The sequence below is a fragment of the Astatotilapia calliptera genome, chromosome 18 (assembly GCF_964374335.1).
Source record: "Astatotilapia calliptera chromosome 18, fAstCal68.1, whole genome shotgun sequence".
In the NCBI taxonomy this organism is placed as follows: Eukaryota; Metazoa; Chordata; class Actinopteri; order Cichliformes; family Cichlidae; genus Astatotilapia; species Astatotilapia calliptera.
The window spans coordinates 243705-254559 of NC_137439.1; the positions used below are offsets into that span (position 1 = coordinate 243705).

The 10855-nt window shown below is 47.3% G+C and overlaps 1 protein-coding gene across 1 annotated transcript; it reads right to left on the reverse strand.

Moving 5' to 3' along the window:
- Positions 1-5117: 5117 nt before the first annotated feature.
- LOC113010533 (inositol monophosphatase 1-like) lies at positions 5118-7740 on the reverse strand. Its single transcript, XM_026149633.2, has 9 exons — positions 7680-7740; positions 7493-7589; positions 7072-7205; positions 6761-6865; positions 6479-6524; positions 6300-6408; positions 6110-6218; positions 5456-5607; positions 5118-5379 (listed from the first exon to the last, which is right to left on the reverse strand). Exons 2-9 carry the CDS (start codon positions 7550-7552, stop codon positions 5231-5233), a joined length of 864 nt encoding a protein of 287 aa, XP_026005418.1. The 5' UTR covers positions 7553-7589; positions 7680-7740; the 3' UTR covers positions 5118-5230.
- Between the last annotated feature and the right edge of the window lie 3115 nt (positions 7741-10855).

The following is a 10855-nucleotide window of genomic DNA, read 5'->3' on the forward strand; positions in this document are numbered from 1 at the left end:
TGCAGAACCTCCTTCCTGATGGAAGCAGTCTGAACAGTTTATGCTGGGGTGACTGGAGTCCTTGATGATCCTCCCCGCTTTCCTCAGGCACCGCTTCCTGTAGATGTCTTGGAGGGAGGGAAGCTCACCTCCAATTATCCGTTCAGAGCACCGCACTACTCGCTGGAGAGCTTTGCGGTTGTAGGCGGTGCTGTTGCCATACCAGGTGGTGATGCATCCAGTGAGGATGCTCTCAATGGCACAGTGATAGAAGGTCCTGAGGATGCGGGGGCTCATGCCGAATCTTTTCAGTCTCCTGAGAAAGAAGAGGCGCTGCTGCGCCTTCTTCACTGTTTTGTTTGTGTGTACTGACCACGTGAGATCTTCAGCCAGATGTACTCCAAGGAACCGGAAGCTGCTCACTCTCTCCACAGCAGTGCCGCTGATGGTGATGGGGGTGTGTACTTCTCTGCACCTCCGGAAGTCCACTATCAACTCCTTTGTCTTTGCGACGTTGAGGGTGAGATGGTTGTCTTGACACCAGTGGGTCAGGGCGCTGACCTCCTCCCTGTAAGCCGTCTCATCACCGTTGGTGATAAGACCCACCACTGTAGTGTCGTCCGCAAACTTCACAATGATGTTGGAGTTGTTAGTGGCTGTGCAGTCGTAGGTGTAGAGTGAGTACAGGAGAGGGTTCAGTACATCAAGGATTGACAGAGGTGATTATAAATAAGCATCAAGAACACTGACAGGAATATTACAGTAAAATAGAAAAGAGCGTGTGGAAAAGGCTGTAACTATTGCAGTGTTCACAGTGTGTTAGATGGAGGAGTTGCACAGGGAGATGGCCATGGGCAGGAACGACTTCCTGTGTCATTCCATGGTGCATTATGGGTATCTCAGTGAGCGTGCTCCTGTGGCTGACCAGCATGTCATGGAGTGTGTGGGAGGTATTCGCCAGCATCACCTTTATCTTGGACAGCATCCACCTCTCCGACACCACCCTGAGAGAGTCCAGCTCCAGGCAGGTGACATTAAAGATGATATGACACTGATATGAGAAATAAAGGTAAGGGAATGATGTAAAGTAACGCTCTTCGTGATCACACTCATGAATGTTGTAGTGGAGGAAAAAAGACAAACATAAACAAGTAAAATAAAATAATTCTATGCAAAGAGCAGTTTACAGCAGGGTTGTTTCGCACTAGGGGGCGATAACAGACTAGAGAAAGAGGCTTCTACAGCTTTAATTGCCTTCAGGTTTTGTGATGGTTGAACACACTGAATGTGCTGTTTGAATTCATCTTTAGAGAACATAATGCAGGGTTAGTGCCTCTGAATGTACACTTATGTATATAAAACTTGGCCATAATCAGGTCAGTTATATTTACTGTGTCAGGCTTCTTTTGTAGATCTGTAGTTTTCTGTAAGATGTCCTTCCAAAATAAAGACTTCAGCACTTTGTTCACACTTGTTAATATTCAGATCTAAGCCAGAAGCTCCAGAGAACGCTTTCACTGACTCCAGAGCTGCAACATTTGGTTTTTGTTCTTCAGAATAAGGGTTAGGGTAGTACCACCACCCAGCTGAGTGATGATCAGACTTCTGTCCAGCAGAGAAATACATTGAATTTTACTGGATCTAATATGGTCTGCTAAGAGTTGGGCGACTAGTAAAAAGAGGTACGGAGAAACAGGCCATCCTTGCCTGATGCCTGTCGACAGATCAGATCTAGGACAGGTTCCACCAGCTAGTGTCACTGAGCTGTTAGCGTTTCTGTAGTCTCTCTGCGGATGAAGTCACTTCCAAAGCCAAGTTTATGTCAGGACTGTGAACTGGTGTTTCACAAAAACCTAAAATAACACGACTCCATTGTCATCAAAAAGTTGACAGTAGTCTAAAATGTCCAGCACTGATCTGATATTGTTGGTTATGTCTGTTAGCCACAAACCTGATTGTGTTCATCTATGAGGGAGCTCGGGACCATTTTGAGCCTCTTTGCTAAAATTAGAGCAAACGTCTTGTAATCATTACTAAGCAGACAAATAGGCGCCAATTATCTCGAAGTAAACGATCTTTATTGGGTTTGCGAATGAGAGAGGGCAGTCCCAACGCGGGCCCAGCTCAGCAGCAAAAACCTGATAAAACTGCAGATAGACCGTCTGTTCCTGGTGATTTGTTATTTTTGAGAAGATTCATCTTCAAAGCTCCCATCGCTTTCTGACAGGTCGTCTAATTTAACTTGAAGATTTGCCAATTCCATTTCTTCTTCCTCTAATAAAGTTTCTGGTCTTTTATTGGAAATAGTGAAAATATTTGCTACAATATTAGCCTCTTAGGCTTTCCTTGAACTTTTTAACAACCATGTTTCAAATTTACAAAGTTATCAGTTCCTTCTAAAATCAGTATCTTTTGTCCAGAACGTGGAGATCAAGTCTTTTATTTCTGTCTGAAACTGATTATTGTTTAATAGTGAGCTATTGGGTTTCCAGTAACCAGAGTTAGTAGCAGGTTCAGAGATGGTGGATATGTTTATTTTAATTGATATAACTTTGTGATCAGTAAATGGTGCAGGGCAGTGATTCTTAACCATGGATATGCCGCCAGCCACACCGTGAGTTTAGTTTTACACCTGTGGACCGCGTGATATCATAAGTTACTAATCAAAGACACCGGGGACTACTCTCACCCATGAAAATCTCAGTTACAATACAGCTCCCCACTGCTTGGTGAGAGGTGTTTAATCAGCTCAATAAGCAAGCAGAAGAAGACGCTGTCTGCCATTTACAGTTAGATATGGAGAAGTTCTTAAAACAAACGATGAAGATGAAAGTGACAAACGACACTGAGCTGCCGTATCACAGACAGGGCCTGAGACATACAGCATCGGTTTCTGGGAAGAATAAAAAGAGTCCATTTGTCTCTTTGCAACTAGGCGAGTCCACTGATGTCACCATTGCCACCTGACACTGGTTTCTGTTCGTTATTGCTGGGACAGCAGTTTGCATGAAGACTGGCTGTTTTGGAGAGCTACCAACACTCAGGATGTTTCACTGAGAATGACCTGGACTGGCAGAACTGGTGTGCAGTGATGCTGCAGCTTCAATGACTGGCAGCTGTCAGGGCGTCATTATGCTGATTCTTGATCGTGCACCAGAAGCTAGAAACGATGTGACCAGAGTTCCACGAGATGATGGAAGTGAAAACAATCAACTTCATTGAAAACAATGCTGTGAACTCCAGATGTTTTGTGAGGACATGGAAGCAGATCATGTCCAGCTGCTCTACCACAGTGAGGTGAGATGGGACAGGACTGGTCCTCAAGTGTTTGTTTGAACTGAGGAACGAGGTCTTCTCTTATCACACGGAGAAAAGAAAAGAAAACAAAGAAGAAAGGAGTCTCCTCTTAGACATTATCATGCCAACTCAAAGGTCACAGCTGAGCTTGTCTACCTCTGTGACGTTTTCTCACTGCTGAACATCTCACTTCAAGAGAGAAACTTGCTTTGTGGACTAAGAGGGCCCAGGAGAAAACGATGGACATCTTTCCACTTTTGTCCCACACCTCAGAAAACTCCCCTCAGGTGAAGGTCAGTGACTCAGCCTGTCAGCACCTTTCACAACTGACAGAGTCATTTGATGATCCCTGAGAAGGGCATGTGTGGATTTATGGACCCATTTTCTGTGAATACCACGGAAAATGATGTTGCTTTGCCCTCACATCTGGAATCCCAGCTTCGGGAAGTTTCCACCGACAGCACTCTAAAGTTGCAGTGGGGCAAACTGGACCTGGGCTGGAGTCCTGTCTCAAAGGAGTACCCATGTCTGGCACTGAGAGCTGTGAAACGCCTTCTCCCATTCACAACTACACATCTGTGTGAATCAGGATTTTCCATTTAATTCAGTTTTATTTACACAGCGCCAAATCACAACAGCAGTCACCTCAAGGTGCTTTATATTGTAAGGTAGACCCTAGAATAATACATACAGAGAAAAACCCAACAATCATATCACCCCCTGTGAGCAAGCACTTTGGCGACAGTGGGAAGGAAAAACTCCCTTAAACAGGACGAAACCTCCGGTTCAGGGAGGGGCGGGGCCATCTGCTGTGATTGGTTGGGGTGAGAGAAGGAAGACAGGATAAAGACATGCTGTGGAAGAGAGACAGGTTCCATCCTCGACCGTATCGCTCCACGTCAGACACAGTTCGCCACTTTAATGGCCGACTCTGAACCAGTATCAAGAAGGTTAACTCCCTAGCATCGCTCAGCATTTTCAAGCCTGATTGGTGGAGGTGATAACAATGATGCTGGTGGTGATGAAGGTGATTACAGGCATCCTGCTTAAACTGTGAAACAAACAGTGAATGAAGCGTATTTGTTTGTTACCCACAGCAACAGGTGATCAGGATAAGAGCCAGTTCAGAGCGCACAGGTGCATCTACAGTGGACAGACAGCGAGGCACAGGAGGAAGAGGAGGGGAATGAAGAAGACCAAGAACAATCATCACTGATGATATTTAGTCAGCTATTGTAATCCATGTCTGTCCTGTTACTGCAGCCTCTGCTGCTTTTACTGAACTGTAAACATTATTGTAATGTACATAAATCTGGAGTGCCTCTACTGTAAAGTCTCTGTGTCACCTACAGGAAACTACTGCGCGTCTGTTTTAGAGAAACCTGGAAAGGCCCCATGAATACACCGTCACAGATGAAGCAGGCTTTAAACTGGCGAGGGGAAGGCGGAGACGCTGCAGCATAACAGCGGGGTTCTCCTCACGCTTCTGTGGCACACAGGATGTGAACAGCTGGATCACATTCCCAGGGAAGATGTTGCCTGATGTGGGTGAGGTGTTCCGACATGACGCTGCAGAATTACCCTCAGCAACTCACAGCGATGTGCTTTCCACGGAGATTTCATTGTGCTGATTTCAGCACTGGCATATCAGTTTGCTAAACACACTTTCAATAAAAACTTCCTGTTAACAACGGCTTTCGCCTTCCGTCTTAAGCTCCGCCTTCCGTCTGATGATCGGCCTGAGCAAGTCTGACATCACCACGGTCATCTGAGAGCTCACACTTGTTTAGTCTAAATCAGTCGTGTGTTCAGAAGGTTTAAGCTCACCAATCAAGAACAGGAACGTTTGCACGCAGATTTTTATTGGTTCATTGATCACAGAAGTGTCACTAATCGCTTTCAATACGTTATCGTCTGCAGCAGCACACTTCCTGTCAGCTGACCTACAGTCTGGTCACACCGGTTGCCCCACACACACACACCTGTGTTGGTCATCATCGTCACGGCTACAGGGGAACGGCCGGATCACCTGAGCAATGCGACTGGCTACGGCGGCGGAACTGGCGGCGATGACTCTTCGGGACATCATGTCAAACTCTGAGCCTGAGGACACACGGACCAATTAGACGACGCCTCGCAGCTAAAAAAGGTGACACGACATCATGCGGCAGATACAGACCGTCTGTATCTTTGACAACTCCTCCAGCTTCCCGGACAATGATGGCGGAGGCAGCGATGTCCCAGCAGTGCATCCCGATGTGATAGTAGGCGTCGGCACCGCCTGTCGCCACCTGACACATGTCAACCGCTGCTGTGCCCAGTGCACGCACTCTGAAACACGCAAGCAACAACACGTCAACACAAACGCGAAAAAACAAAAAAGTTCAAAATGCAGAAAGAGCTGTGGTCTCTTCCAGGCTCGTTCAAAGAGGAAAGTAGGTCGGTACATGTGTGCCAACAGGTCAGAGAGCATGCAAAGGTCATGTGACCTTCACATCTTTTAAGAAAGCTTTGGGTGTGAAGCCCACAGGAAGGTCGGTTGGACCTGAACACCACACCAACCCCGAGACCGACCTCTGACCTCTCAGCTATTGCTGCACTTCGAGCTGCTCTGTGATGGATCCAATCAGTGATCAATGAAGCGCTCTGAATCCTGATTTTCTTTCTTCTTAATTTCATTGGTGTTCTGATTCAAACTTTATTTATACAGCACACCAATGAAATTAAGAAGAAAGAAAATCAGGATTCAAACCTCAGAGTCAATGCAGGTGCACTGAGCATGCTCAAAAAGCAGGGCCAGGGGGGGCAGGGGGGCCCGGGGGCAGGGCCTTACCCGTGCACAGGAAGCTTCAGCAGTCTGAAGATGTTGGATGTCATGGTGGACAACGCAAGGTCATCACGCTCTGCCCCAATCTCTGTCACCACCACACACTGGCTGATATCTGATTGAGACAAAGGTCAGCGTGAAGCCGGATCCACCTTAAATGCACGCCACACAAGCATGGTGTCCTGTGTGATGTCACCTTCCTGTCCAGAGACGTGCAGTGGCTCTCCGTTCAGGAATGCCCCTCTTCCTCTTTGAGCGTGGAACAGTTTGTCATCAACACAGCTGTACACGATCCCGAACTCCGTCTGAGAACAGCAGTACGAGTCAGTCGGACCACTCTGACCCCCGACCCCGGAGACCGATGGCTCAGCCTACCTGCTTGTTGACAGTGAAGGCGATGGAGATGGCAACAAACGGGAACCTGATGAAAGACAGCAAAGGATCTGTCAGCGCAGTGCTTCCCAAAGCGGGGGGGGTGTAAGAATTTAAAATAAAGGGGGGCCTTGGGAAGCACTGCTCTAACCTCTGTTACCTCGCGTTCTCCGAGGGCAACGACGGTCCTAAGACTTCATGTTTTCAGGTTCTCAAACCTTTGTGGGGTTTTAAACTGGGGACACCGTATGTGTGCGAGTTCATAATGTGGGCGGAGCCACTCACCTGTGGACAAAGTTCACGGTCCCATCAATAGGGTCAATGATCCAGGTGGGGAGATCGGTCAGCTCTACACGCTCACCTGCAGCCACAGACTCCTCCCCGATGAACCTGAGGTCACAGGTGTAATATTATCTACCTGCTAACTTCCTGCCCGCCGTCACTAGGCAGACTTTAAAACAGTTTACAACCTGGGCGTCCAATCTGAATCCAGTTTGTGTAACGGGTCCCTCCCCAGAGTTCATGCTGGATTCATTAGTCGACTGTGACACAATGAAGCAAAATAAAGACAGTGTGACAGTAGAACTCAATAGAACCTGTGCTGAGGATACTGGCTCCTGATGGCAGATAAGATGATCGTCTCAACTCGTTGGTCCGTTTCTGTCACCAGGTCAGCCGGAGAGCTTTTGAGCTTCACTTCCTTCTCCTGTTGGAACGCTGTCAGCACCACCTGGTAGCAAAGACGCAGGTAAAGGCACACAAACGTTTGTGTGCGCGCGTGTCCGTTCATGCACGTGTCTGTGTGCGCGCCTGTGTGTGTAAACTCTGCTCCGTGACATTCCTGAATGTTCCTAGGAAACCTGACCGCTTGCTGAACCGCAGTGTCATCATCACCTGTAGCTGACTGAGCAGCCGTCCAATCAGGATTCACACCAGAAGCACCTGTTACAATTAAAAACGCCACACCATGACCTGTGACCTCAGTGCTGTGTTGTGATTGGCTGCTGTGTCACTTACCTTACTGGCCTGTTTGGCAATGGAGATGCCGAAATTCAGACAGTCGGTCCAGTCGGCCATTGTGAGCGAGCGGTGTTGGCGAGGAGGAGGAGCAACACTGAGGACACGAAGAGAAGGAGAGAAAGCAATGAAACCAGAGAGAAAAGAACAAATCAAAAGATGAAAGAAAGAAGAGACTGAAACGCACGGCGAGGAGGAGGAGGAGCAGTGTTCACACCTGTGACATGAAGAAGAAAACTGTTGCAAACACCTCAGCTTTTTCCTGTTTTATGCTACAAACAGCCAATCAGAGCTCACCTCCCACCACCTGCAGTACAGCTGACCAATGCTAGCTCTGCTAGGAGCACCAGGCTCCTCCCCTTCATATCAACCTCATGCACTAACACTGAGCGTGCTCAGAATCAGCATCAGGAACAGAGTACAGCACACTGTGGCTGTGTCCCAATTCAGGGTCTGCACGCTGGAAGTACGCATTTTAAGTGCGGTTACGTCACCGCCACGCGACGACGGCTGTCCCAATTCGAAGTGTACTTCAAATGCATACTCCAAATGCGCCGTCGATTTCCCCAAATATCAAGCGTGGTCCGGTGCACGCTTCATGGTCCCATATATCCCACAATTCATAGCGCGGCGGTGGGTGTAGAGAATTTTGCCGCAAAATACGGCAGAAGGGAGCGGCCAGAGGTTGTTTTTTTTCCCAAACTTTATTAAACTTATAAAGCCAACAGTCAGTCATTCCAGTTCAGTTTGTACAGTAGACATACAAGGCAAATAAAAGTAACAATATACAGTACAATGAAATAAGAAGGATAAATAAATAAAGGATAAAAAAGAAAAAAGGGGGGGAATGTGACAGACTTCATAACAACTGTAACGGTCTTTTGCATTTGATGTTTGTTGCATTTGATGTTTGTTGCATTTTGATATTTGTTGCATTTGATGTTTGTTGCATTTGATATTTGTTAAGCTGTATGTCTGGATTTTGTTCCTTTACGCCCTCTGGTGGTGAACTGTGTAGGGTACAGCTTTGCTGTTTGGGTCTCCACCCAGCCACTTTTCTTTTGCTAGCGCACATGGTGTCTGCATGCTGCAGCTCACAGTTAGCTCCACACATGGAGAAAATATCGTTTAAGAGTGGAAATAATTGACAAAGACGATGGAAGATAAGGCAATAAGGCCATAAAGGACTATTTAGTACCTCCTGGATGTCAGCTCACGAGGTTTGTGTATTTTAAATGTTTATTTTCTGTAATTAAGGATTTTTGATTGATTGGCACTACGTACAAGAGCGCATTTTGATGTGATGTTTTTGTTTTATTGTTTTGTCCGTGAGCAGTTCTCACAGGTTGCCAAGACCAGAATAAACCCTGTTTTATAACTACATCGTGTGTACGTCAATCCTTGAGGGTGCTACAACAACTTTGTACTTGAAAGTTGTGACAGCTCATTCGTTAAACATTTCTGAATGAATTTCAATCAATGATAAACCTTTTTTATTTGAAGTTAATTTAAGAGAGTTTAAGTAATATTCAATTTCAATCAAAAACAAATTAAATGATGGGGTTGAGTTTTGAAATTTACATTTATGTATGTGTAATTTCCCCAATAAGATGGAGCGGCCGAAGAGTGAACTGTCAAAAGTACTGAATATGACGCCACTTATTTATGTGCAAATGTGTAATAATTAAAGTCAGTCATATATATATATATATATATATATATATATATATAAACACCCAGCACGCCCCTGCGGGCGGTTTTATCCTTCAAGCTCGGGTCCTCTACCAGAGGCCTGGGAGCTTGAGGGTCCTGCGCAGTATCTTAGCTGTTCCCAGGACTGCGCTCTTCTGGACAGAGATCTCCGATGTTGTTCCCGGGATCTGCTGGAGCCACTCGCCTATCTTGGGAGTCACCGCACCTAGTGCTCCGATTACCACGGGGACCACCGTTACCTTCACCCTCCACATCCTCTCGAGCTCTTCTCTGAGCCCTTGGTATTTCTCCAGCTTCTCGTGTTCCTTCTTCCTGATATTGCTGTCATTCGGAACCGCTACATCGATCACTACGGCCGTCTTCTTCTGTTTGTCTACCACCACTATGTCCGGTTGGTTAGCCACCACCATTTTGTCCGTCTGTATCTGGAAGTCCCACAGAATCTTAGCTCGGTCATTCTCCACCACCCTTGGGGGCATCTCCCATTTTGACCTCGGGACTTCCAGGTTATACTCCGCACAGATGTTCCTGTACACTATGCCGGCCACTTGGTTATGGCGTTCCATGTATGCCTTGCCTGCTAGCATCTTGCACCCTGCTGTTATGTGCTGGATTGTCTCTGGGGCATCTTTACACAGCCTGCACCTGGGGTCTTGCCTGGTGTGATAGACCCCAGCCTCTATGGATCTTGTGCTCAGAGCTTGTTCTTGTGCTCCCATGATTAGTGCCTCTGTGCTGTCTTTCAGTCCAGCTTTGTCCAGCCACTGGTAGGATTTCTGGATATCAGCCACCTCCTCTATCTGCCGGTGGTACATACCGTGCAGGGGCCTGTCCTTCCATGATGGTTCCTCGTCTCCCTCCTCTTTCTTGGGTTTCTGCTGCCTGAGGTATTCACTGAGCACTCGGTCAGTTGGGGCCATCTTCCCAATGTATTCTTGGATGTTCGTTGTCTCATCCTGGACTGTGGTGCTGACACTCACCAGTCCCCGGCCCCCTTCCTTCCGCTTAGCGTACAGCCTCAGGGTGCTGGACTTGGGGTGAAACCCTCCATGCATGGTAAGGAGCTTTCTTGTCTTTATGTCAGTGGCTTCTATCTCCTCCTTTGGCCAGCCTATTACCCCAGCAGGGTACCTGATCACGGGCAGGGCGTACGTGTTGATGGCCCGGATCTTGTTCTTACCATTCAGCTGACTCCTCAGGACTTGCCTGACCCTCTGCAGGTACTTGGTGGTTGCAGCTTTTCTTGCGGCCTCTTCATGGTTCCCATTCGCCTGCGGGATCCCCAAGTACTTGTAACTGTCCTCTATGTCTGCAATGTTGCCTTCTGGTAGTTCAATCCCCTCAGTTCTGACTACCTTCCCTCTCTTTGTTACCATCCGACTACACTTCTCCAGTCCGAACGACATTCCAATGTCATTGCTGTATAGCCTGGTAGTGTGGATCAGTGAATCGATGTCTCGTTCACTCTTGGCATACAGCTTGATGTCATCCATGTACAGGAGGTGGCTGACAACTTCTCCGTTCCGTAGTCGGTATCCGTAGCCAGTCTTGTTAATGATCTCACTGAGGGGGTTCAGGCCTATGCAGAACAGCAGTGGGGACAGAGCATCTCCTTGGTAGATCCCGCACTTGATGGTGACTTGTGCTATG

What these genes read in the sequence shown, in the direction of transcription:
- LOC113010533 (XM_026149633.2), bottom strand. Translation starts at nt 7,552, where the DNA reads ATGGCCGACTGGACCGACTGTCTGAATTTCGGCATCTCCATTGCCAAA. An exon ending in ACCGTGAACTTTGTCCACAG is followed by an intron (nt 6,525 to 6,760) that starts GTGAGTGGCTCC and finishes GTCTTTCATCAG; the next exon opens with GTTCCCGTTTGTTGCCATCT. An exon ending in CTGAAGCTTCCTGTGCACGG is followed by an intron (nt 5,608 to 6,109) that starts GTAAGGCCCTGC and finishes TGCGTGTTTCAG; the next exon opens with AGTGCGTGCACTGGGCACAG.